At 38.8% G+C, this 25000-nt stretch overlaps 1 protein-coding gene across 1 annotated transcript in view; it reads right to left on the reverse strand.

Moving 5' to 3' along the window:
* The window catches only part of LOC131960950 (laminin subunit beta-1-like), a 42942-nt gene that overhangs the window by 5464 nt on the left and 12478 nt on the right, over nucleotides 1-25000 (reverse strand). Inside the window, exons 5-29 of the mRNA XM_059326215.1 lie at nucleotides 24930-25000; nucleotides 24739-24802; nucleotides 24057-24259; nucleotides 23419-23539; nucleotides 21913-22101; nucleotides 20102-20278; nucleotides 19576-19685; nucleotides 19384-19463; nucleotides 18402-18537; nucleotides 17902-18060; nucleotides 17579-17709; nucleotides 16849-16969; nucleotides 15597-15783; nucleotides 14371-14514; nucleotides 13788-14019; nucleotides 12548-12711; nucleotides 12121-12345; nucleotides 10904-11121; nucleotides 9424-9520; nucleotides 3695-4064; nucleotides 3123-3307; nucleotides 1881-2122; nucleotides 1588-1794; nucleotides 382-526; nucleotides 1-154 (exon numbers count right to left, since the gene is read on the reverse strand). The exon at nucleotides 1-154 is cut by the window's left edge and continues 54 nt beyond it; the exon at nucleotides 24930-25000 is cut by the window's right edge and continues 118 nt beyond it. Coding sequence (XP_059182198.1) covers nucleotides 1-154; nucleotides 382-526; nucleotides 1588-1794; nucleotides 1881-2122; nucleotides 3123-3307; nucleotides 3695-4064; nucleotides 9424-9520; nucleotides 10904-11121; nucleotides 12121-12345; nucleotides 12548-12711; nucleotides 13788-14019; nucleotides 14371-14514; nucleotides 15597-15783; nucleotides 16849-16969; nucleotides 17579-17709; nucleotides 17902-18060; nucleotides 18402-18537; nucleotides 19384-19463; nucleotides 19576-19685; nucleotides 20102-20278; nucleotides 21913-22101; nucleotides 23419-23539; nucleotides 24057-24259; nucleotides 24739-24802; nucleotides 24930-25000 — 4132 coding nt within the window. The remainder of the gene's footprint in view (nucleotides 155-381; nucleotides 527-1587; nucleotides 1795-1880; nucleotides 2123-3122; nucleotides 3308-3694; nucleotides 4065-9423; nucleotides 9521-10903; nucleotides 11122-12120; nucleotides 12346-12547; nucleotides 12712-13787; nucleotides 14020-14370; nucleotides 14515-15596; nucleotides 15784-16848; nucleotides 16970-17578; nucleotides 17710-17901; nucleotides 18061-18401; nucleotides 18538-19383; nucleotides 19464-19575; nucleotides 19686-20101; nucleotides 20279-21912; nucleotides 22102-23418; nucleotides 23540-24056; nucleotides 24260-24738; nucleotides 24803-24929) is intronic.

Here is a 25000-nt window from a genome sequence, read left to right on the forward strand (position 1 = left end):
CTCTGACTGAGGATCGTCTCCACGCTGGTCAGAGTGCCGACCTTCTCTCTGATCTCCTTCGTCAGCTCCTGCAGCTTCTCCGTCGAGGTGGGCATCTCCAGAGCCAGCACCTCGTTGGACACCGCCTCGATCACTGCAACATCTGCCTTTTCATCTGAATCATCAGAAACAAAGAACAGAGTTAATCATTTTTGTTCCTGGAGTTTATTCTGCTCTTCTGTTGACAGGATGAAAGCTTTAAATTAAAGTAAAGGCACCGAAGAATCGTATTTCTTTGTAGAATTTATATAGATGATTGAAATAATAATTGCAGGGCCAAAAACTCTCTTTTTTTCAGTGTAGTGATGCAGTCAGTCTGCAGTGTGTTTGCGGTGAACTCACTGGTGAGCAGGTCTCGTATCTCCTTGATGAGGTTGCGGAGCTGCTCGTTGCTCTGCTCCACTCTCTCTTTGCTGCGGTTGGATTTGACGAGCACCTCCAGAGCGTTCACCTTGGCCTCGTTGGCGCGGTTGTTGGCTTCCCACACCTGAACACGAAAAACAAAACCTGCTCACATCCACACTGGAGTTATGCTATATTAGTTATAAAACCTCTACCTTTAACCCTCTGGAGTCCATCTATTTATTGAAAATACACACGTTTTATTTACAGTAATAACTTTATTTATATATGATATGTAGAGGTGGTCATTATGTGTCTTTTTTGTCATTTTGTGTCTTTCTTTGATCATTTTGTGGTCAATTTGATTCTTTTTTTGGTAATTTTGTGTCTTTTCTGACAAATCCCAAAGTAGCAAGTTATTACTTTCCAAGGAGTCTCTGGCTTGAAGCTGACTGTTACACACTCAGGAGGTCAGAATGGACCTTTAAACTTATAGCAAAGGACTTAGATTAAAAGTAACAATAAAATATAAAAAATATATATAAATAAATGCACAGACAGAGAGATGTTTTAGTTGTTGTCTAATTCATTATTTGTCCAAAATTCGTCGTATCAACTGAGTTTGTATGATCTGAACTGTGAGATTCTGTTCAGTGAGTGGGGGTCGCGGACAACATGCATGTTAAATGAGGGGTCGCGACTCAAAAAGGTTGAGAACTACTGTGCTAAGCTTTTAGTTACGCCGCACCTTTATCATGGAACAATCTGCAAAAAGATTTGAAATTGTCTGAGCTGATCACAATTGGTGAATTTAAATCGATTCTAAAGGATACAGAAATAATTTCCCTTGGTCGGTGTGACTGCTCCGTATGAGTCTCTACTGAGGCTCTTTCACTGATGTTGTGATGGCTGGATTTGTATTTAAATTATGTTAACTGTGTTTTAAATGTTGTAACTTGTCACTTTTTATGCTGCCTTCTTGGCCAGGTCTCTCTTGTAAAAAAGAGACTTTTTTACCAGGTCAAATAAAGGATATATATATATATATATATATATATATATATCCTTTATTTGACCTGGTAAAAAAGTCTCGTTGAGATTAAAAAATCTCTTTTTTTAATATATATATATATATATATATATATATATATATATATATAAATGACTAAATGTAAATGTAAAATAAAAGTGATGATGCCCACTCACCATCCTGGAGAGTTTGTCCACCTCCTGCATGGCTGTGAGGATCTCCTGGTCCAGGTCTTTGGCTGATTTCAGGGCAGTTTGTGAAGTTGTGACGAGTCCTCCGCATTCTTCTCCGCCGCACTGAGGAGCTCCGTCCTCGCCGACACAACCCAAACCTCCGCAGGGGGAACCGGAGCAGGCGTCACCTTCAGCTGCACCTCCACAAGTCTGCAGAGAGAATATTTAATCAACTTACTAAAAAACTGATGCCTCTTTGTAATAGAGACTTACAGATCTGTTGCTGTCTTTCTGACCTTCTCGCTAAGTGGCGACAGGTCCAGTTTCTCCAGCTCGGTGGAGAGTTTTTCCAGCTTCAGCGAGTTTCTTTGGTGTTTGCGGTCAAAGTCCTTCTTGGAGCTGCTCAGTTTGTCCTCCGTGGCTTTCCGTAGCGCGGCTGACTGCTCCACCGTGTTCCCGGGGTCACTGGTGGAGGCGTTGGCGCGGAGCTCCGCCATCGTAGACTGCGCGTGAGCAGTTGCAATCGTGTCCATGGCACCTGGAAACACACACACACACACACACACAGGATAACTTATTTATTGGGAAATGATGGCAGGAGTGTGCTATGTGACAAGAATATACTGGTGACTCAGCTCTTTTGTGTGTGTAAAATGCTGCTTGGTGGCTAGTTGTCAGTAACTCTGATGACTATATTGATATAACTAGATATTATACTATATCTGATACAAGGAAAGCCCATTTCCACCATTGTGATTGGAAAAATCCTGTAAGTCAATATAATGATTTAGTATCTGATAATAATGATTTATTTGCAAAATGATGAGTTAGTTCTATTTCTTATAATATTGAGATACTAACTCATTATTTGGAGATAGTTTGTTATTGTTAATTAGTTATTTTTCATTACAAGACTTAGATTTCATGTTATTTTTTTCCTTTACTGGTGGAATTTTTATTTTAATTGCTATTTTTTAACACTGCAACTGGACCCAGATGTACATAAAAATAATGCAGTTATTTAAAAAAAGAAAGAAAATAAAGATGAAAATAAAAATAAAATAATAATTAAAAAGAAGAAGCTTAAATGAAAACATGTTTCTGGATCTAACTAAACCTATTTAATTGCCAGTTGCACTATGTTTTAATTTCCCTCCAAATGTATTGAGTTATTTAGCACAAACTGTAATAAATAAATAAATAAATAAGAAAATGTAATAATAAAAAAGGAGGGAAGAAAAAGCTCAAATCTTGCAATGTGAAGAAACAATTTTAAACAAATATCCGTAATTGTCCCAAAACCTAATCAGCTGTCCTTAAAACCATGCTTTAGTATCACACTAAATGTATCAAATCTGTTTGAAAAAATTCAAATGACAAACTAACACATCAGCCAACACGTATGAAAAAAAAAACACAGACAGTTCCAAGGTCAGAAGAATCAGAGCAGGAAAAATGTGAACCAATATGCAGATGACACGCTTGTTTCCCTGTTAGTTTAAGTTCCATTGTTTCTTTTGTTCGGTCTGGTTTCTCACCCTGGATGTTGGCATTCTTGGCGTCGTAGACCTGCTGTCTCAGCTCCTTGACGCTCAGTTCCAGCTGGTTGGCCTCCTCAGTCAGTTTGTTCAGGTTTGCGTCAGTGTCGTTGGCGTCGTTGTGGAGAAGATTCAGAGTCTCCTCGGTCGTGTTCAGCTTCCCGTTCAGGTAAGACATTACACCGCTGAAGAAACAATAACACAGTTATTTCCACCATCTCTGTTAACATCCAACCACAGAAAGTATATTAGGCCTTCAGTTTATTTTCTATATAATTATATGTCTTATACCACTTTTACAATACTTTTATTATACTATACCTGAAGTCATAAACTCTTATCATTTGTTTTTGTTTTCTGTATTTTGTATTTGTCTCAATTTGTCATGTTAAGCAACTTTGGGTACCTTTAAAAGTGCTAAATAAATGAAATCTATTATAATAATAATAATAATAATAATAATAATAATAATAATAATAATAATTATTATACGGTGTATGTTTCTGGATATATTTAAATGTATTTATTCATATATATATATATATATATATATATATATAAATAAAACGTACGTGATCTGATGCATCAGGTCCTGAACCTGCTCCAGCTTCACCGCTGCAGGGTTGCTCTCCACGATTTCTCTCACGGCTTTGACGCTCTTTTCAATGTTGCTGACGAGTTCTTTGTACGGCGCCGTGACCCCGGTGGTCTGGAGCTGCGTCACTTGGGCCTCCAGACGTCGAGTTTGGTTGGCGAGCTCTCCGACCACGTTGTCCCAGACTGCGAAGCACTGGTGGCAGGGTTCACAGGCGGGGAACTCGCCCTGGTAGCCCCGGGCGCACTGGTCGCAGCGCGGGCCGGACACGCCCTCCACACAGGTGCACTGACCCGTGGCGCGGTGGCACTGGTCACTGGAGATCCCCCGAGAGTCGCAGTCACAAGCTGTGAGCACAGAGAGAGGGAGGGAAGTCAGGGAGAATTATCCAGGAATCCAGTGAAATCCAGATAGTGCATTAACCATAAAGTATCACTATATACAAAGTATATTTAATTAATTGCCTCAGCTCCAGAAAGCTTTGAGCGGTCAGAGTGTTAAATAAACATTTGTTTAACTTCCTGATGAAGACCTACAGAGGTTCAATCATATTGGCTCTTTTCGTGATTAAAAAAAACTAATTTGACCACTAGAATAAATACCTTAGGGTTGTCAAAAGTATCAATACTCAAAAAAGTATCGATACTAAAATGTATACTGTATACTATTTTTTACTATTTCGTTTCAAACTGACCTAGTACTGATGTTATCGTGGCCGGTGGCCCCCATTAATGTTGGCCGTGTTATTATTAGCCATTAGCCGCAGCTAGCAATTAAAGGCTGACGTCACGTTAATGATTATAAACAACGTAAATAAATAAATAAATCAGGCACGTAGTACTAGTAACATATTACGTTAATTGACACAGTGTCAGTATACATAAGCAGAGAGGTAATAAGTTTACATAAATGTTGGTTACTGAAAAGTGTTATTTTCTCTCTTGAAGTCCCAGAATGAAGCAGAGAAAAGTCGACCTGCAACCAAACAGCAACACACACAGCCGAAAATATTGTTCTAATTGTTATTGTTTATTGTATTTTTTTATTTTTTGCACTACCTCAGACCTGAAGCTTGTTATCATAGTTGCAGTTTATTTTTGCACAACTTTTTTATTATTATAATTATTTAACCTGTGGTTCTGTTCATTTTTACATGTTGCATTTTTCTTGTTAATAAAAATATTTCTGTTACATTTTGGGGTTTTTGTTTTTATCCTTGTGGAATCGAAAATGGTATGGAGTGTCGAATATTTTCCTGAGTATCGGTATCGAGTTGAAAATTTTAGTATCGGGGAACCCTACGTGTGATAGTGTTAAAGTTTCTCAGTCTCTCCAGGGAAATGAACCATTTGAACACAAAGTTTGTTCAACCTCCAGCGTTCCCGTAAATAAACTCAGACATGAACGTGACCTTGCAGGTCGTCCTGACCCCCCGAGGTCTGAGGCCTCCAACAGAGGGAGAGGAGGAGGATGTTTGGTGTAAGTCTGGGAGCAGGAATGCAGAGTTTGAGAGCTTTCCACCATCACTGTCGCTGCAATTATTTCTGTGATTTATGAAGCAGGGGGTGAGGGTTGGGTTTGAAGTTTTGTTTCTGTCATGGTGAAATATTACACCTGTTTTTTAAAGCACATTCAGGTCAGACTGTATGTGGTGATTAAGGGCCAAATACGGAGACACAAACACTTATAACTGCCACCCAGCTCGGTCCCCTTTAAATCACAGCATGCAGGCAGAGACCAACATTTTAACCTCTGACTTCTAAATCCGGAGAGAAAAAGAAACTCTCAGCTTGAGCAGCATCTTGAAAGGGATAGCTTGGATTCTTTAAAAGTGGGGTTGAATGAGGTACTTATCCATAGTCAGTGTGTTATCTGTGTTGGGAGAAGCAGGCAGGAGTACTGACACAGAAGTGAAGTAATGTACTGCTGTGGATAGGGGGCAGCAGCTTAATGTAGTTTAGACAAATCTATATCAGTTTAACTCTTTGGAGTTTGGGGCTATTTTGTTGGTTTTTGACGATTTTTCATTCTGCCCGTATAAACGACTTAAAAAGTGTCCACCATGCCATGTTGGTATTGTTTTCAGCAAGACCTCACCTATATGACCTGATTATTATTTTTCTTCATTTTGACTTACTGGATCAACATTTAAACACAAAAAACACATACAACAAGACATTTTGTATGTTTAAAACACACCGAAAACATATCTTTTTTTTTTTTCTTTTTTTTTTAACAAAAAACATCCAAAAAATGACAAAAAACACACAAACACACAAAAATTGACACAAATCACACAAAAAACATTAAAGACAAAAGATTGCATTAAAAATGCTGAATGAAACTGCAAAATTTGAAAAACCTCTGCAAAAACTTACACTTGGTCGAGGTGTTTTTTTAAAACTTTCCTGAAAAAGGGTTGATGCACTAAATTGGACATGGAAACTTCTGAAAAAGCTGACAGCAGGGCTCGATGCTTCGTTTTTACATTGCAAGATCATGAAGAAGTCTTGCGCCGGTGCTTTCGTGGACTCCAGAGGGTTAAGTACCTCATACAACCCCAGAGCTCTCCCTATAAGAATCTTTATCATCAACTCTCTCTCACATATCTTCGCTTCCCTCCCACACATTTCTCAGTACGGTGGCCCCAGCGCTCAGATTTCCTGTGAATTAGCTCATGAGTGTCTCATCTGTGCGGCCTGGCAGCGGGGCCCAGCTGGTTCAACAGCTTAAGAGACCTTCAGGGAATACAGCGGGAATAATTCAGGATTCCTGGGTCCTCTGGGCGTTGGTGCATGACGAAAACGGGTTCTGGAGAACATCTGGTTCTCATGAGGAGGGAACGAGAGGTCATTCCCAGATCCTCTCCTCTCCTCTCCTCTTTTTCTCGTCCCTCTCTCTTTCTCTGAGGGCGAGCCAGCTACCGTGAGCCGCACATTTCTGCAGATGGACTCTGCAGCAATTTGTTCAGCAGACAATAAAACTTTGAGCGATAACTGAGCGTCCGAGAGCTGATCCATAACATTCATTTCACAGTTACCGCTTAACCCTTAATAGGGCTCTCATTGAAATACTTGCAAATTCCAAATTTCAACCCTAGAGAATATTGGAGGATATTACATACTGCCAGAATGTGTAAAAAGAAACATACGGACCCAGGGGAGGGGGGTAATATTTTGGGAAAAAAATTTATGAGATTAAAGTGGCAAATCTACGAGGAAAAAATGTGCAGATTTATACGATTTAAGAGATTTAAAGTGGTGAATCTGCGAGAAAAAAGTTGCCCTAACTATAACTTATAATATAACTTAAAGACACAGGTTTACAAAAAAGACAAATATATTTGTAAAAAATACACAAAATGACACAAAATTACCCAAAAAAGACACAAAATTACCAAAAAAAGACACAAAATTACCAAAAAAAGACACAAAATTACCAAAAAAAGACACAAAATTATTTAAAAAAAACACAAAATTATTAAAAAAAGACACAAGATTATTTAAAAAATACACAAAATTACTAAAAAAGACAAAATGACTGAAAAAAGTAATTAAAGGGACCTTCCACACACAACACGGTAAAGTGCCATTCAGATAAAACTCACATTAAACTTTCATATCAAGGTGAAGGCCACAAAATATTGTCAGGAGTTTGAGACCCATGATCTAAAGCCTTTGTGTGACTCTATAATCGACTATTAGACAGTTATATGTGACGTGTGATAGTGTTAAAGTTTCTCAGTCTCTTCGGGGAAATGAACCATTTGAACACAAAGCAACTTCTTCAGAAGACAATAAAACTTTGAGCGATAACTGAGCGTCCGAGAGATGATCCGTAACATTCGTTTCACAGTCACCGCTTGCCAAAAACACACACAAAACGAGCAGAAAACCCACGGAAAAACAATCTAAAACCTCAAGTCCTTCAACATATTGAATCATATCCCATGAGAACTTCAACAAGCAGGAGAGAAAAAAGATGTAAGAGGAAACATAAACATGAGAAAACAGTGCAGGCAGGAAGTATCAGGACAGTTTTGGCTCTGGACTGCAGCATGTTGGATTTGAAATGAAACAGTAACCGAGAGATTTAAGGCTGTTTGAAAGTGTTCACATCCTTATTGGGTGAACAGTGAAGGACTCGTGGCCTTTTTTATCCAGTGTTATGATCTCAGACATACAAACAAAGCAGCTGCAGAGTTCTTAATGACCTGACAGCAGCATGTTTTACCTGACCTCAGACTAACTGCTAATGCTTTTTGCACAAAGACCAGAGCACGGAACATGATTTATCCTCCATCGCTTTAATTTAAATATATTTCAAGAGGCCCGAAGAGGTAAGAGTATCCAGTATTTCTGCATTAAAAAATAAAAAATAACAAACAGAGAAACTTCCTGGAGCAGATATGTGCTTTTTGGTGGGAACCTGGACATTAAACACTCATAAATCTGCTACTTTTCTCTCTTAGATTTGCCACTTTTTTTTTCATAAATCTGCTTCTTTTTTCTCTTAGATTGAGCACTTTTTTCTCATAAATCTGCTACTTTTTTTCTCTTAGATTTACCACTTTTTCTCATAAATCTGCTTCTTTTTTCTCCTAGATCTGCCATCAATGCATGCACGTTTTTTGGTTAGATATGTGCTTTTTCGTGGGAATTAAGAGAGCTAAACAAACGTGTTACTTCCCATCTCTGATTTCTGCTGCCTGACTGTGTCTTTAGAGGGAGGTATGTGCATGGACTTTATACAAGATTTGGACCAGGCGGCAACCTCTGGGTGAGGCAAACCAGGAAATGCCTTAAGCGGCATTCTACCTAAAATTCCAAGTGCTGACGGCAGCTGCAGAAGCATTTGGGTCCATTCATTTCAATACAAAATGAGAAAACTTCTCACTTGATTTATAACCTCAGATTTTTTTTTAGGAACACTATAGTCTCAATCGCTAGTAAAAAATCTTCTTCAAGACAATTTGATGTAAATAGTTCAAATAATGGCACCATTTAGGCCCCATTTGAATTGTTCATTAAAATGTCCCTCTCACTCCTCCACAGTCCAAATATGGTCTGCTCCCCGTTTCCGAAACCAAGATGGGGACAAGTGTAACGCTGAACTCGATGCCTCAAATGGGCCACAAACTAATGGCTGACGTCACGGTGACCACGTCCATTATTTATAAACAGTTTATGGTTTGGACTTAGCTTTGACGGTAGTGGCAGAAGTGCCGTAAAAAGAGTACGATTTTAGAGAAAATGCATGTTTTTCAGAAGAAGTGAGCATTTGACTGGATACATGATAGTATAGGATTATTCTGCACAAGTTTTGTAAGAGTTTTTAAATAGATGTTTTAATATACTTTTGCTGTTGTTAAAAACGTCAAGAATTCTCTTTGTTTTAGGATTTGGAGCCATGTGAGAAAAGCTAATTTTTCTTCAGAACTTTAAGGTAAAACTGGGTGAGCAACTGATATAAAGATGATCATTTTGGGGGTAAAGTATTCCTTTAAATAACATAACTTTTTCTAACTAATTTTTTACCCCTGAAATAACTGACTTGTCCACTAGAGGGCAGTAGAACACACTCAAAATTCCCTAAAAATTCATATAAAATACCTAACATGAGCAAGTGAAACATGAATTATTATCCTCCCAGGTTTGTTGGGAAATGTTTTTTTGGTTTGTATATATATTTATGGTGATGACCTACCGTGACATTTGATCTCTGGATCTCCCCAGAAGAGCTCTCTGCACTCCCGACATGTTTTTCCACCAAAACCGGGTTTGCACGAGCACTGTCCTGTGACCTGCAGGAAGAGTGAGACACAAACACAACAAAAAGATACATATTATCAGACAGTAAGTGTACTGGATGGTAGAGTTTGTGTGGAAAAAAAGTCAAACTTTTGGACTAACGAAGTTTTGTTTCATGTCTTTCTTTCACATGCAGATACACAATAGACCTTTGTAGTTTGATGCAACTCTCTTCTTTCATAGAAATGTGTATTCAGTTATTCCGCAGTGTATTCTGAGACTTCCTTCCTCTGATGGAGAGCAGCCAGTAAACACAGAAAACCTAAATGTTTGGGCGTGAGAGAGAGTGTGCACACTATCCTGTTCTGTGTATACACATGCAGGTTTGTGCATTTGAGGAAAACAAAGCTGCAGAGGAAGAGTAATTCCCAAACAGCTGGAGTCCATATATCAAAAAACTACCCAAACACAGGCCTCGGTGATTAGATGGGTTGGTCACAGGGACTTACTGCCGCCCTGCAGCTTTGCTCTCACTGAGAAATATTTGAAAGCTTCCCCATGTTGTTCAGAAAAACGCTGTTTACAAGAGTTCATTCAGAGACAGGATGCTGTGCTGCAGCGCTGGTTTTGAGCTTCGAAGAGTGCAGCGTCTTAGGCGCTGGCAGAAAGACACTAAAGGGTTATTGGTTTACTTTTTTCTCGTAGATTTGCCACTTTTTTCTCATAAATCTACTACTTTTGTCTCTTAGATTTGCCACTTTTTTCTCGTAGATTTGCCACTTTTTTCTCATAAATCTGCTACTTTTTTCTCTTAGATTTGCCACTTTTTTCTCATAAATCTGCTACTTTTTTCTCTTAGATTTGCCACTTTTTTCTCATAAATCTGCTACTTTTTTCTCTTAGATTTGCCACATTTTTCTAAAAAATCTGCTACTTTTTCCTCATAGATTTTGCCATTTTTTCCAAATAAATCTGCAACTTTTTTCTCTTAGATTTGCCACTTTTTTCTCAAAATATTACCCCATCTCCCGGGTGTATATATATATATATATATATATATATACATATATATATATATATATATACATATATATATATATATATATATATATATAGTTTTTTTCATACTTGGCCCTTGTCGTAGGTAAGAATATCCAGTATTTTACAATTAAAAATAACACGTAACAAACAGAGAAACTTCCTGGAGCAGATATATGTATTTTCTGTTTCCTTGCTGCACAAACAGTAGAGAGTCTTGTTCAGAAAACTCTGTTAACAAGAGCTCACTGAGAGACAGGATTGTGTGCTGCAGCACTGGGATTCAGCTCAGCTATACATCATGACAGCAGATCGGAACAGCTGCAGGAAACGATGCAGACAGATGTTGGATGGTGAGTGCTCATGGTTCTTGGTTTTCATCACAGTGCCTGACTCACCTCGTTGCAGGAGGAGCCGAATGAGTGCACAGGGTCGCAGTCGCAGCGCTTGCAGCCCGTCCCGCTGGCGATGTTCCAGGTGTCGGGGGCGCAGCGGTCACAGTTCTGTCCGACCACGTTGGGCTGGCAGGGACACTGGCCGCTGTGCTGGTCACACTGACACTCATCAGGGGAGGAACAGGCCCGAGGGGACGAGCCCACCGAGTAACACATGCACTCTGCACACAGCAGGAGAGATGGAAACATTCAACAGGTTTTACAGTAAAGTTTTATTAAACAGTTCACAGTGAATGCATGATATGTAGGAAACGCCCCTGGCTGGAACTGAACTCTGCATATTTTGCAGTATGTCTGTAAACAGCTATAAACTTGGTCCCTCCTCCACTACTCAATGAGAGAAAACATCTTTTTCACTCTTCTGTTGGAATGTCGCCGTTTCAGCTCGCTATATTTACGTTGTTTTGGTGCGGTGTTTACTAATTTTGTAGCTTTGTGCCCAAAGAAACCCAAAAATGTCTCCAACACAGACAATTTTAAAGAAAAGTTTTACAGGCAGAGGACAAAGTCTCTTTTGCATGAGTCTATATACAAATCTTGCATAATATAGCTATATTTAGGGAACTAATATAGTTAATGAAATTCAGCTGGCAATGTTGCAGTAGGGTTGCACCAATATACTGGCATTGCAACATACTGTGTTGATGTTGATACTGATTTTAGAGGCAAAAATTCATTTGTAACTGATATGGTGGCCAATATTGTAATTTTTTGAGCTAGAATGAAAATGGAGCTTTTATACGTGGATTCACCACAAATATATATATTATGTATATATGTATGTTCATACATACATAAATAAAAATACTCAAGTAAAGTACAAGTACCTCAAAATTGCCCTTAAGTCATCTAAATATCCGCTCACACAGTATTCTTCTTCTATATTATTTATATTTTTATTGTTACTTGCATTCTGTAATTTTGCACATTTATACTAGTTTTTAAGTTTTATTCTATTCTATTTTATTGTATTTGTGTTGTGCGATTAATAAAGTTCCTATCTATCTATCTATCTATCTATCTATCTATCTATCTATCTATCTATCTATCTATCTATCTATCTGTCTATCTATCTATCTATCTATCTATCTATCTATCCATCCATCCATCCATCCATCCATCCATCCATCCATCCATCCATCCATCCATCCGTTACTCACTCCTGCAGCTCTGAGTGGCAGCGTTGCCGTAGTAACCCAGCTTGCAGTGCTGGCAGCCGTAGCCCTCGGTGTGGTAAAGACATTTGAGGCAGGCGCCTGTACGAGTGTCGCAGGAGTCGGGGTCGTGCATGTCGATGTTGTTGCTGCACTGGCAGGGCAGGCAGCGGCCGCCCGGCACCAGAGGGTTCCCGAAGTACCCCGGAGCGCACTGATCACACCTGGCACCTGGACGGGGAGCGGAAACAGGTTGACCAGGTTAATTAGAGGGAACTAAAGTGTTGTTTGGGTTTAGAAACATGTGAAGACGTGATGACATGATGAGGCTTTGAGCACCTAAACAAAGCTGCTTATATAAAAACAAATCTGTTTTTACTAATTACTGTGAGATACTCTGTGTGTGTGTGTGTGTGTGTGTGTGTTTATATACCTTTGTAGCCCGGGCTGCACACACACACCAGCTGGTTGGTGTTGGCCAGGAGGTAACAGCTGTCGGAGAACTGGCGTCCACTGCGCGGTCCGTCGGGGCACATACAGGGTCGGCAGTGACCCCCTGAACCCAGCTCTGGGTCGCCATGGTAACCAGCCAGACACCTGCAAGTCAATCAATCAATCAATCAATCAATCAAATTCCATTTGTATAGCATAAATACATAAATAAACACTTAAGAGAGCTTTAAGAAGAGTAATTATAGTAGGACAACAAGTGAAATGAAAACTAGATTGCAAATCAGACAAAAAGATAAAACAAGAAGAAGCAATTTAAAAACTAGACCAATTCACCAAATCAATAAAAATGATAAACATGTAATAAGTAAATAAAAAACACTTATAAAAAGAGTCATTACAGTAAAAACAAGTAAAATAAAAAATTGATTACAAATTTGATAAAAAAGAAAAAACAAGAATCAATAGAGAAAACAATAAAATGCGACGAAAGAATAGACTTAAAATTAGATAGAAATGATGAAAAAGATAAAGCTGAATAAAATTTAAAAGGAGCTAAAATGAATAAAATGATTTTTTTAAAATATAAAATTTTGCAAAAAAAATACAGTGAGATAAGTAAAAAATAAAAATAAAATACATAATAATAAAATAAATAAATATTAATAATACATTTAAAGAAAATAAACTATTAAATAATTAATTATTATAAATAAACAAGTGAAATAAAAACTAAATTCGATAAAAAGACAAAACAAAAGTCAATAAAGAAAACAATAAAATGAGACGAACAGTCATGACAGACTTAAAACTTGATAAAACTGATGAAAAAGATAAAGCGGAACAACATTTAAAAAGGACTAAAATTATTAAAAAATAATTTTAAAAAAGAACGAAAATACAGTGAGATAAGTAAAAAAATAATAAATGTTATTATTATAATACTATTTAAATGCTAAGCTAAAATGGATCATTAAAAATAACATTTAAGACTTTTAAGACTTTTTAATGTCACTCAGAATAACAGTTAAGACAGATTTTACAATAACGAAATTAAAGGAAAAAAAACTAAATAACTAACTCCAAATAGGTTCAGAAAAAGTACACATGATCAGACCACACGCCACATTGCGATAGCGACAGTTTAGAGAACCATATTTCAGAGACGTTTCTATCCTGTTCTATTCATATACAGTCTATGGTTCTATGTGACCTGTCCGTACCTCTCACAGTGGTGTCCGGTGGTGAACTCCCTGCAGCCCTGACACTCTCCGGTCTGCGGGTGGCAGTACTCGCTGTGTCCGTTACACTGGCACGGTCGGCACTGGGGGAAGCCCCAGAAGCCCGGCAGGCAGTGGGAGCACTGGCGCCCCGTGGCCCCGGGGACGCACTGGCACTGACCCGTCGCCTCGTGGCAGAAGGCGCCGACGGAGCCCCGAGGGTCGCACTCGCAAGCTGAGGACGACATTTTTATTTGAGTCTCTGCAAAGCCACCGGACTCCATTGAGAAAAACAGTAATTTAACCTCACAGAGCGAAGACCTACAATTCAGTGTCTAAAAACATTTTATTATTACAAAAGACTAATTTTAAAAAGTCTGTTTAATATGGAAATGTTGGCCTCTGAAAAGTATCTCCATCTATATGACTCAATACTTGGTTGGAGCTGTTTGACTTGAACTACAAATGGACTTTTCCATCATATTCTAATGCACCTGTATGTATAAGAATCACACCACATTTCAAAAACATCCAAACTTTCCCTTTATAAAAAGCATCAAACTTTAAAGTCCTGCACATCACTTACGCCTGCAGCCGGAGGGGCTGAACAGGAAGGTGGCCGGGGCGCAGTGTTCACAGTTCCTGCCGACCACGTTGGAGCGACAGCGGCACTGACCGCCGCTGGGCTCGCACACGGCGCTGAGGGAACCCTGAGGGTCACACTGGCACGCTGGGAGAGACGACGAGACATTTAGAATAGAATATTATGTGGAATATAACTTGATAAACAATGTTTCTGACATTTTACAGACCAAACGGTTGGTTGATTTAACGTACGACAAGCAGTTTTAACCCTCTGGAGTCCATCTATTTATTGAAAATACACGTTTTATTTAGAGTAATAACTTTATTTATATATGATATGTAGACAAGCTGAGAAAGCCAGTTGAAAGTTCAATCATGGAAGCTTTCACAGTGTGCTATTTATGTTTCTAGACCATTTTTAAAATGTGAATTTTCTTTCTACAATGAAAACTATTACTATTTTTTATTTACTTGCAAATAAGTAAATAAAACTAATTACTTGCAAGCAGGCAACGACCTGCGAGGTCCCTATTGTATTTTATTATTATTTCTGCTGTTTTTGTGTGTATAAATGGTAAAAAAAAAAAGAAAAAAAGAAAAGAAAAGAAAAGTACATTTCCATAGACACCTGTGTCTTTTGTTTGTATTTTTGGTTCCTGGCAGCTTTATACTTTGTTAATTAAAATAAAATGAAAAATCTGACTGATAGCCAAGTTTGTGTGGAGAAAAAGGAGCCATGCATGTGATGTAAGGACAGACTGAAAGATGCTAAACAGAGACAGAAATGAATGCATAGGAAGTTGACAAATTTCAACCAAAATCTCGTGGACTTCAGAGGTTTAATATGGTTATGAAAGAGTCTCAACTTAGATTACTTAATATATTTATTCCTAATGTCTGTCCCTTGGCAGTGAGTAACACGCTAGCCAGTTAAAAGGAAACAGAAGTAGATTTTCCTTGAGAGAATTTAATTTTAGGTGTTATATTTTGTGGTTAAACTCATACTAGAGCAAAGAGAAAAAGAAAAGAAATTACAAAATAACAAAACAAAAGGCTAAAAGGGTGGCTTTCATGAGTGCACTACCACTTTTGTCCACAGAGGGCGCCAAATAAAACACAAAATTAAAGTTCCTTAATTGTCTATGTGTTCTACTCATAAAAAATTGACAGAAAAACATTTAAAAATAGAAATAATAACATGTACAAACATATAAAAGTGCAGCGTACCAATGGCTCCTTTGTGCAGCAGAGCGGAGACGCTGAAGATGTAGTCGTTGCAGATGTCGGTCAGCGGGCTCTTCACCACGCTCTGGCTGCTCTCCAGACACCGGTAGCGCTGGAACGTATCCCACGCTCCCTCACCGTCCACGCCGTGGAACATGTCCATCTCCCTGACCCGAGGAATCAGCACCAACTGGAGGAGGAGGAGGAGGAGGAGGAGGGTCAGGGTGAATGGAAAGGATAATAAAAGGTTTGAGGAAATACAGTAGCAGAGCAGGAGGAGTTATTAGATAGTTATTTAATCAAAAGTCCTGGAGAGTTTATGAATTTTCTTCAGCTTTGATTCAAGCTTCTGGCAGACGTCAGACGAGGATCTGGATCTTGAGAATCTTTCTGTCCTTGAAAGGTAGTTTTGTGTTAAAGGCACATTAATCCTCTGGGGTCTATGATTTGTTTGAATTCCGAGGTCATGTAAAACCAAAGAAATTATCGCTTTAATTTGATAGTACAAAATTATTTATTCAAGTGTAAAAGTAGGATGGGACGCGGCAGGCGTGGCATTCTGTAAAAATGGAAAAAAGGGCTCTAATCATCTAACACTGTTCCTATAAATAAACATGTTTCTATGGTAATTTTTGTGTATCGTTTTATTTTACCTTTATATGTTCATATTTGTAACCTATGTTTACATTTTCCAGGTCTTAAACGGTTCATTGAGCATATTTGTGGTTTTTGTTTTCTTAAAAAGTATAATTTTATTTCAGATTTCAATATTTTTCAGATTTTTGGGCTCAACATGTTAATAAAGTGGGTTAAAGTGAAAAAATAATTGTCAGATCATGGTGAAGTTGTGCTGAGAAAATACCAAATACCAAACATGGGTATAGTAAATATTATGTGGTATATAAAGAGCAAATAGCCTCAGACCCCAAAGGGTTCAGCAGGATGTCTGTAAACAGCTATAAACTCAGTCCCTCCTGCCCGGATCAATGACAGTAAAAGAAAACACATTTTTTTCACTCTTCTGTTGGAATGTCGCCATTTTGGCTGGCTGTATTTATGTTGTTTCGGTTCTGTGGTTGCTATTTTTGTAGCTTTGTGCCCAAAGAAACCCAGAAACATCTCCAAGAGAGTGCAGAATTACTTATTTATACTTTTTTTGTTCTCTTACCGTTTTATGTCAGGTTGTCTCGGTTTATTTCTTACAGAATTAAAAGGACTTAATAAGAAATAAATACATTTAAAAAACGTAACGTACAGAGTCGATGAGCGTGTACGGGCTCTGGACGTCACTGACTGAGGAGTAGAGCGGCAGAGTGAGGCGGACCGTGTAGTTGAATCCTTCCTCGAAACACACCGGCCGCACCAGCAGCACGTGTCTGAAACAAGCAGAGTGGAGTTAACGTCTGGTTACAGAGACTCAGTGAAGTGGACTGTTGCAATGTGAGGTGCAGGGAAACATAGTGAGACTATAGTCAGCACTTTAACATGAGGTGACAAGGTGAAAATACAAATATACATATTTATTCTTAGTTTGCTCACACCAACAAACCCAATTTAATTTCTTCATTATGTGATCATTAATGTTATACATTCAAATTAAGTGAAACATTTCTTTATCACTCAAGATTTATCTTAATTAGCTGTCATTTTCATGACACATCCTTTGACCAATCAGATGCAGGTACCCACCTACTCACATGCATCATAAAAGGGCTGCAACTGAGGCGTGTTTCCTCTTTAAGCACCAGCACAAGACGGCCTCCACAAAAAACTCAAAGGACACGTTATGGCTTTAACTTAAAACTGAACTATAAGCAAAATAAATAATTTGGATCTCTAAATTCATCATCTAACCATTTGATACAAAATAAAGGAAACAAAGAAAACTGTGTATGAGTCTGTGCACTTTTGGGAAAAAAAGGGGTTTAACCAACAGCTAGTGAGGGAGTTGATGCTTCCTCACATGGACTGATGTTTATTTCTACCTGGATCCTGGAGGCAGAGAGATGGACTGCTGGTCTCCGCTCTGCACCGAGTCTCCGCAGTGAGAGATGTAGTTGGGAGGGTCGACGGGACGCTGCACGGCCACGTTCACCTGCTCCCACTGCTCCGGGAGCTGCACACACATACAGGACAGATAAGATTAAGTAAAATCACCTTTTTTCAACAGTTTGCACTTCTGGTTCTGTGTAATTATCAGCTTGCCAGTCATCTGTCAGACACTTTGAGCTGCACTAACCTGCATTAAACTCTGATTGATTTAACTCAGACTGTATAAACATGAATAATGTTCCTGTCTGTGTGTTACCTGAGGCTCGTAGCGGATCAGGAGGTCGTAGTCCATGGACTCGGGGACGTTGTCGATGTTGAACTCTAAGTAAGCTCCTTCTGGCACGTTGACGAAGCCCATCCCGGTCCAGGTGGGGCTGCGGTCCAGAGGGTACGGCCTCGGGACCACCGTCACTCCCTGACAGACGGAGAGAGATCAGCAGAGTAGTTTAGACTTATACTTAAACTTTCTTTATTGTCATTGCATAAAAACACAACAGTGAATTTGGCAACAAAATACCGTTGCTTGGCTACCGCAGTACACAGAACACAGCACTGGTGAGCAGTACCTGTTACTAAATAAATACTGTGGACTGTAACAAACAAACAAACAAACAAACAAACAAACAATAAATAAATATATTTATCTATTTATGATGATTAATTGCACTTTACAAGCAGGGTTATTTGGTATTAAGCAGTCTGATGTTTACATGTTGACTCTGTGAACAGATGATCTGGTTCTCTGAAGCCACTCACCGGTCCGTGCTTGGCGTCCTCCGCCTCGTACGTGTAGTGATCCAGAGCGATGAAGTAGAAGCCGGACTCCACCTGATCACAGCGACGCCCGAACATGTGCTCCCTGCACTCACACTGACCGGAGTGAGAGTCGCAGCTGCACACAGAGACATCAGGCACATATTAATAATATTTATCTATATTTACCTATAGTTCATAAGTATTCTTAATGTGGTGTTTTTTTTATAAATGCACATAGGTATGTATAATAATACAAGGACAAAAACTATACTAATTAAAAAAGTTAATTCATTAAAACTTTGCCATTGAATGTATTTATGTAAAAGTATTATAAAAATAATAGTAAGTATTAATTAATTGATAACATGTGCAATCGATTGTTTTTTTAACTAATTTATTTATCTACACTTGCAACAATTCCCCTGTTTATTTACTTTGCCAACTTAATTTTTCCTTTTACTTATTTCATATATTTATTTTATCAATGTAAACTTTTTATGTATTTATCATTTAATTTTTTTAATGTATTTATATATTTTTAAATGTATTTATTTATCTGTGTTTGTTTCAGTATTATTTTCTCTTTGTGTTTCCCTCCATATTTATGTCCTCAAACTTAATTATTTTCTGCATTATTTTCTTTTTATACATTTTTTTTTATGCATTCCTTCGTATTTTGTACAATTGAGGGGGTTGTCATTCAAAGTGTGTTGTGAATTAGAATACATTTAATTAATTAATTCAGTTAGAATATTATTTGGGGCCAATTTAATGGCATATTAATTAATTAAATTATTATTTATCGTCATTTGTCTTTTTTTTTTGGCAGCTTTTATCTTCCATACAATAGAATTATGTCTGTTTTTGTGCATTGGTGTTGCAGAAAATGTATCCTTGCGCTGATATTATGACATTACATTGTATGCTTTGAACTTGAACACAAACTTGAATAAATAGCTGATAAAATAGATTTTAAACGTACTTATTGTCGACAGCTCCGCCCAGGTCACAATCACACGGTCTGCAGCCGTCCATGTCGTTGGACAGACCCCAGTGCTGCGGCTGCAGGGAGAGAAAGGGGAGCAGACAGCTGTCATACACACAAACACACACACACACACACATGCATATATAAATATATATATATAGAGAGAGAGAGAGAGCTGAGGCTGACCAGACACGTATCACAGTTATGTCCGTCGACGAGGCGTTTGCAGAAGCACCTTCCTGTCTCAGAGTCACAGTTTCCTCCGGGCAGCGTGCCGACCGCGTTACAGGCACAAGCTGCAAAAACACACAAAGACACAATGAAGCAACAGATTCAACTCATCAGTCCGTCTGACTGTAGTTCATCCAGACTGAGTGTTTGTGTTCTCCAGTAAAAAAAACCCACTTTTAATCATTATTTCTGATTTTTTCCGGCATTACCAAATGAAAAGCTTCAAACAGAAGAACTGTAAGGTCACATCACATGTAGTACTTTAACGATTTTTTGTTTTATGGAAAGTGAAAACTACCCATAAAAACTAGTGCACCATGATTAGTTTTCCTTATTTCTAGTCTTTAACAAGTCACACAGAGAGCTAGAATACATATGGAAGCAAAAAGTGAACATCTAGTTTGTTTTTCTGAACAAAAAAAAAAAAGACAAAAAACATCTAAATCCATATTTGACTGTATGTGAAATCTGACGGACGTACCCAGGCAGCCGTCGGGCCCCTGGCCCAGCCCGTGGTGTCCCTGCCTGCAGTGGTCGCAGCGCTCGCCCTCCACGTTCGCTTTGCACCGACACTGACCCGAGATCATCCCGGCCGCCACGTCGGTGTGAGAGTCACACAGTCCGCCCTGCAGAGAGCCGGCCGGGTCGCAGCTGCACGCTGTGGAAAGAAAAAGGGATTACATCAGGGAGATTGAGTGGGAAATTATGTTTAAACACTTTGAAAATAGCAGATTTATTTTTAAGGCTCCAGAGAAGGTTTTGATATCATATGAAACTAAGGAATCTAAGTACCAACCATTCCAGGATATCTTGTCAGGAAGGGACCAAAGTCAGTCTATTTATTAGTAAGAACATAGTAATTTTTTATGATAACATGCAGTTTAAGGCATTAAAATGTGTTATTTTCTCCTTCTGTATTTGAATGTTTTTGCATACTGAGGTCCCTAAACAGTCTTTAAATTGCATGAATTATGATACATGATGCACACATCATGGAGCTCAAACTATCAGCCAAGTAATTGATTAACTGACTGATTTGGATGTTCAGTTAATTATCTATTTTGAAGCAAAAATGGCAGAAATTTTGTGAGACTTAGCCATTTCTCAATTATAGGAATTTTAGTGGATAAACTACAAGATCTAAGGAATCTATAGAGCCAAAGCATGTCAGGATATTATGTCGGGATGTTGTCGAAACAACGCTACAAAGTTAAGCTATTTTGGCGATTTTCAAAGTGGTCATGTGACCCCTGACATCATGCATGAATGATGCTGATAACATGCAGTTTAAGGGACAAATCACAGTAAAATGGAGTAAAATGGGTTATTTTCACCTTCTGTATTTGAATATTTCTGCGTACTGGGGTCTCTAAACAGTCTTTTAATTGCATAAACTGGGTATCAGTGGAAAGCTGAGACTCTTGTGGATTCAATGAGCCCATTTCTCTTCATGTGGGATGATGCTGGTCTTCAGTAGTAGCCAGTTCATTGCAATGAGGGCATTTGACCTTCTAGTCTCTACCTCAGTGTATAAAATGAGCTTCTGTGACTTTAGGTTAATCACAGCCTCATGAAACTTTACAAACACGAACTAGAGACCTAGAGCTTTCAGAGGATGTGCAGCTTTCCTGGGTACATTGACAATAATGGGGTTCCTCAGCAGTTTACACAACAGAAAAGCCTGCCGAAAAAAACAATTCTTGCAAAAACAACCCTCAAAAATGGTTGAGGGTTGTACTTTCCACAACTGAATGGGTGTGCACTGATGTTAATGGAAACCTGCCCAGTAGATGAAAAGGTGAAAAAATGAAGCAAGAGAAAAGTCTGGAGCCTCAACAAAATCCTCCCGGGAACACAAATACACAAAACTAATTTCAGGGCTATTTACTCGGAAATTGTGAAACATCTTGTTCTGCTACAAAGTGATGGATGAAAGTTGTAATCTCTTCTTTTACAACAACAAAATTATAACATTATTATCTTGTAGTAACATTACATCACCAGTAAGCTATCTGTGTGTGAGAAGAGCTGCAGCAACAGTGTGTAATTTAAGCCTTGTACGGAGGAAAAGAGATTTGTTTTACTGCACTATTTCCACTCGTACCCAGCACTCACAAGGTAATTACACTCATGAGCTACTTTCTGCTGCTGACTTCAAAGGCTGCAGCAGCTGCAGGTGGTGTTCGTTTCCTGGAGGACACGCCACGCGTTCTAACAGGCTAACGGACTGTGTAATGAGAAGCGAGGACGATAGAGAGGAACAGGGTCAGAGGTCAGGCGGAGGTGACTTACGCTCGCACACGTTGGGGTCCCTCAGGTCCCTGTTCGGGTGCTGGAAGTAGAAGGGTGCACACTGCTCGCACTGCCGGCCCACCGTGTTGTGCTGGCAGTCGTCGCACACGCCGCCACTCATGTTCCCCGTGGTCAGGTACACGGCCATGTCGAAGTGGCACGATGTGGCGTGATGGTTGCACTCGCACTCTGAGGAGGAGAGTCACATTTACTGATGGGTTTTCCTTAAAAATGTACATTTTGTTGTGTTTCCAGGCACAGTTTCTCAACTCTTGTCATCTGTGTTATATACAGTCATGGAAGAAAGTATTAGACCACCATTGTTTTCTTCGTTTTCTTGTTCATTTTAATGCCTGGTACAACTAAAGGTACATTTGTTTGGACAAATATAATGATAACAACAAAAAGCTCATAAGAGTTTAATTTAAGAACTGATATCTAGCCATTTTCCATGGTTTTCTTGATAATAACCAAAATCATTATCAAGAAAACCATGGAAAATGGCTAGATATCAGTTCCTTTGAGCTGTTTTTGTTGTTCAAGTTGGTCATTATATATGTATAAGGCTGCAACTAAGCATTGTTTTCAGTATCTCACATTATCGCCTTATTGTACATAAATAAGCTTATTTCACAAAATTTGAATAGGCAAAGAGCAAGAGACAGAAAAACTGCATGTTAACCCTTGTGTTGTCTAAGGGGTCAATAATGACCCATCACTATGTTTAACAGCAGAGGAAACCCACTTTATGACTTATTTTCAACTTGAAATTTGAAGACTTTTCTTAGAATGAGCCTACAAACCAACCAACCAACCATCCAACCAACCATCCAACCAACCATCCAACCAACCAACCATCCAACCAACCAACCAACCAACCAACCAACCAACCAACCAACCAACCAACCATCCAACCAACCAACCAACCAACCAACCAACCAGCCAACCAACCAACCAACCAACCATCCATCCATCCAACCAACCAACCAACCAACCAGCCAACCAACCAACCAACCAACCATCCAACCAACCAACCAACCAACCAACCAGCCAACCAACCAACCAACCAAGTCTCGTCTTAGGGGTCCTGCAGCTATAAAATCATTGTCAAAAAACATAAAAACCATGCATGCATGTGCGCACATATGCATGCAAGCCTGCTAAAAAATTATGTTTACACCTATGCAGTACCTTCGGCAATAAAAATAGTAATAATAAGCCCCTATTTTAACCAATTATGACAGGTATGTGGTAATGAAAACGAGTTGATTCTACTATTTAAATCACATTTTTGCTGTAACAATGTAAGAGGGAAAACCTCGATACTCACTAAGTTTGTGATGAGTGACAGGTTGTTTCTTCATGCAAGATAGATTTGTGTTTCAAAATGAAATCAAGCTGCTTTCTTTAAGGGGTTTAGTGAAGGCGGGTCGTTTTTGAAGTGCAGTTCAGAAAGTTAAGACAACACAAGGGTTAAGAGTTGAAGAGTTGAAGATGTGTTGTTACTCTTGCAGGCGTGGGTGTTTCGTCCCTCTGCAGGTCTCCAGGGTAAGTCGTGGTAAAAGTCCTGGCAGCGCTCACAGTTCAGTCCCTCTGTGTTGTGATTACACACACAGCGGCCATGGACCTACACACAAATTAAAAAAAGTATGTCCATCAAATAAAAATAAAAAAGCTCTACAAAAGAAATACTAAAATAAATAAAAGGCAATAAATATATACAAAATTTTAACTAAATGTAAATATAAATGTAAGTCTTGAGTCAGCAGTTCAAAAAATAAATAGGTGAATAAATAAATTAAGTAATAAATAAACAGATAAACAATAGATAAATAAACAGACATTTTTATTAAAAAATATGTACCGGTAAATAAAATAAAAAAATATGTCTATAAAAGACATAGACAAAGACAATAAATATATATTAAAATGTAAATAAATAAAAATATATAAATAAGTCAGCATAGTTTGATAAATAAATAAACAGGTTTTTATTCTGTTTTATTAAATAAATAAATAAATAATAATAATAATAATAATAATAATAAATAAAAATAATATAAAAAATATATTTTTAAATGGATGAAATACATTTCTTTTTTTTAAATCCACATTTCTTTCTTGTGAGTGTGTGTGTGACGTACCATGCCCTCGGCTCCACTTGGCGCTCCGTCGATCGGGGCGCACTCGGAGGCGTGGCCGTAGCAGAAGCAGTTACCGCGGACGACCATGTCGAAGAGGGAGTAGTAGTACTTCTCCGTCACCTCGTCACGAGAGTCCAGCAGGTTGTCGCCCAACGTGTGGAGCTTCATGAACTTCACCCTGATGTTTGTGATCTTCAGCATGTCTGCACACACACACACACACACACACACACACACACAGGGGGGATTAAAAGTGTTCTTATTACGTATTTTTACAGCATTATTTCTTTTTTTTCAAGTTTCTGGCCGAGTTTCAGGCCTCAAAGATGCCGCCGCTGTTCCGCTCACACCCACAGCATTCACCACATACTTAACACGAGGCCTCTGCATGTGTGTGTGTGTGTGTGTGTGTGTGTGTGTGTGTGTGTGTGTCCCAGTCTGGATGTAGGTGAGTGTACGAAGGCTGACTCGCTCCCACATGTGAAATTCCATTCGGCTCTCTTCCTGTCTGACCTCTGACCCCTGCAGCTCCGCTCCAGGTAGCTGCTACCTGGACCGCAGACGACTTCCACATACAAGAAATCATCACTGGAGCTTTTATTTTTATGTGTATTTTCTTTTCATCAGGGAGGTCAGAGGTCAGACTTTATCTTCCTTAAAGCTGAAACCAATAAAATCTTACTCTGGATCCTCAGGCTGTAGGGGTCCTCGATCTCGAAGGCGGGGTCCAGCACCCGAAATATCACCTGAGAGAGAAAACCAAGTTTGTTATTGAAGTTCCTTAAATCTCAGAGATTTATAAATATATATCCTGTATCTGCTCCTTTCATAAAATGAACACAAAGAAGTAGTTATGTATTGTAATAAACCGACCTCTCCCTCTGTGGACGGTTCGATGTCGGAGTAACGAGAGTCGCAGATGATCTCGTCGACTTTGACCAGCG

The sequence above is a fragment of the Centropristis striata genome, chromosome 22 (assembly GCF_030273125.1).
Source record: "Centropristis striata isolate RG_2023a ecotype Rhode Island chromosome 22, C.striata_1.0, whole genome shotgun sequence".
Taxonomy (NCBI): Eukaryota; Metazoa; Chordata; class Actinopteri; order Perciformes; family Serranidae; genus Centropristis; species Centropristis striata.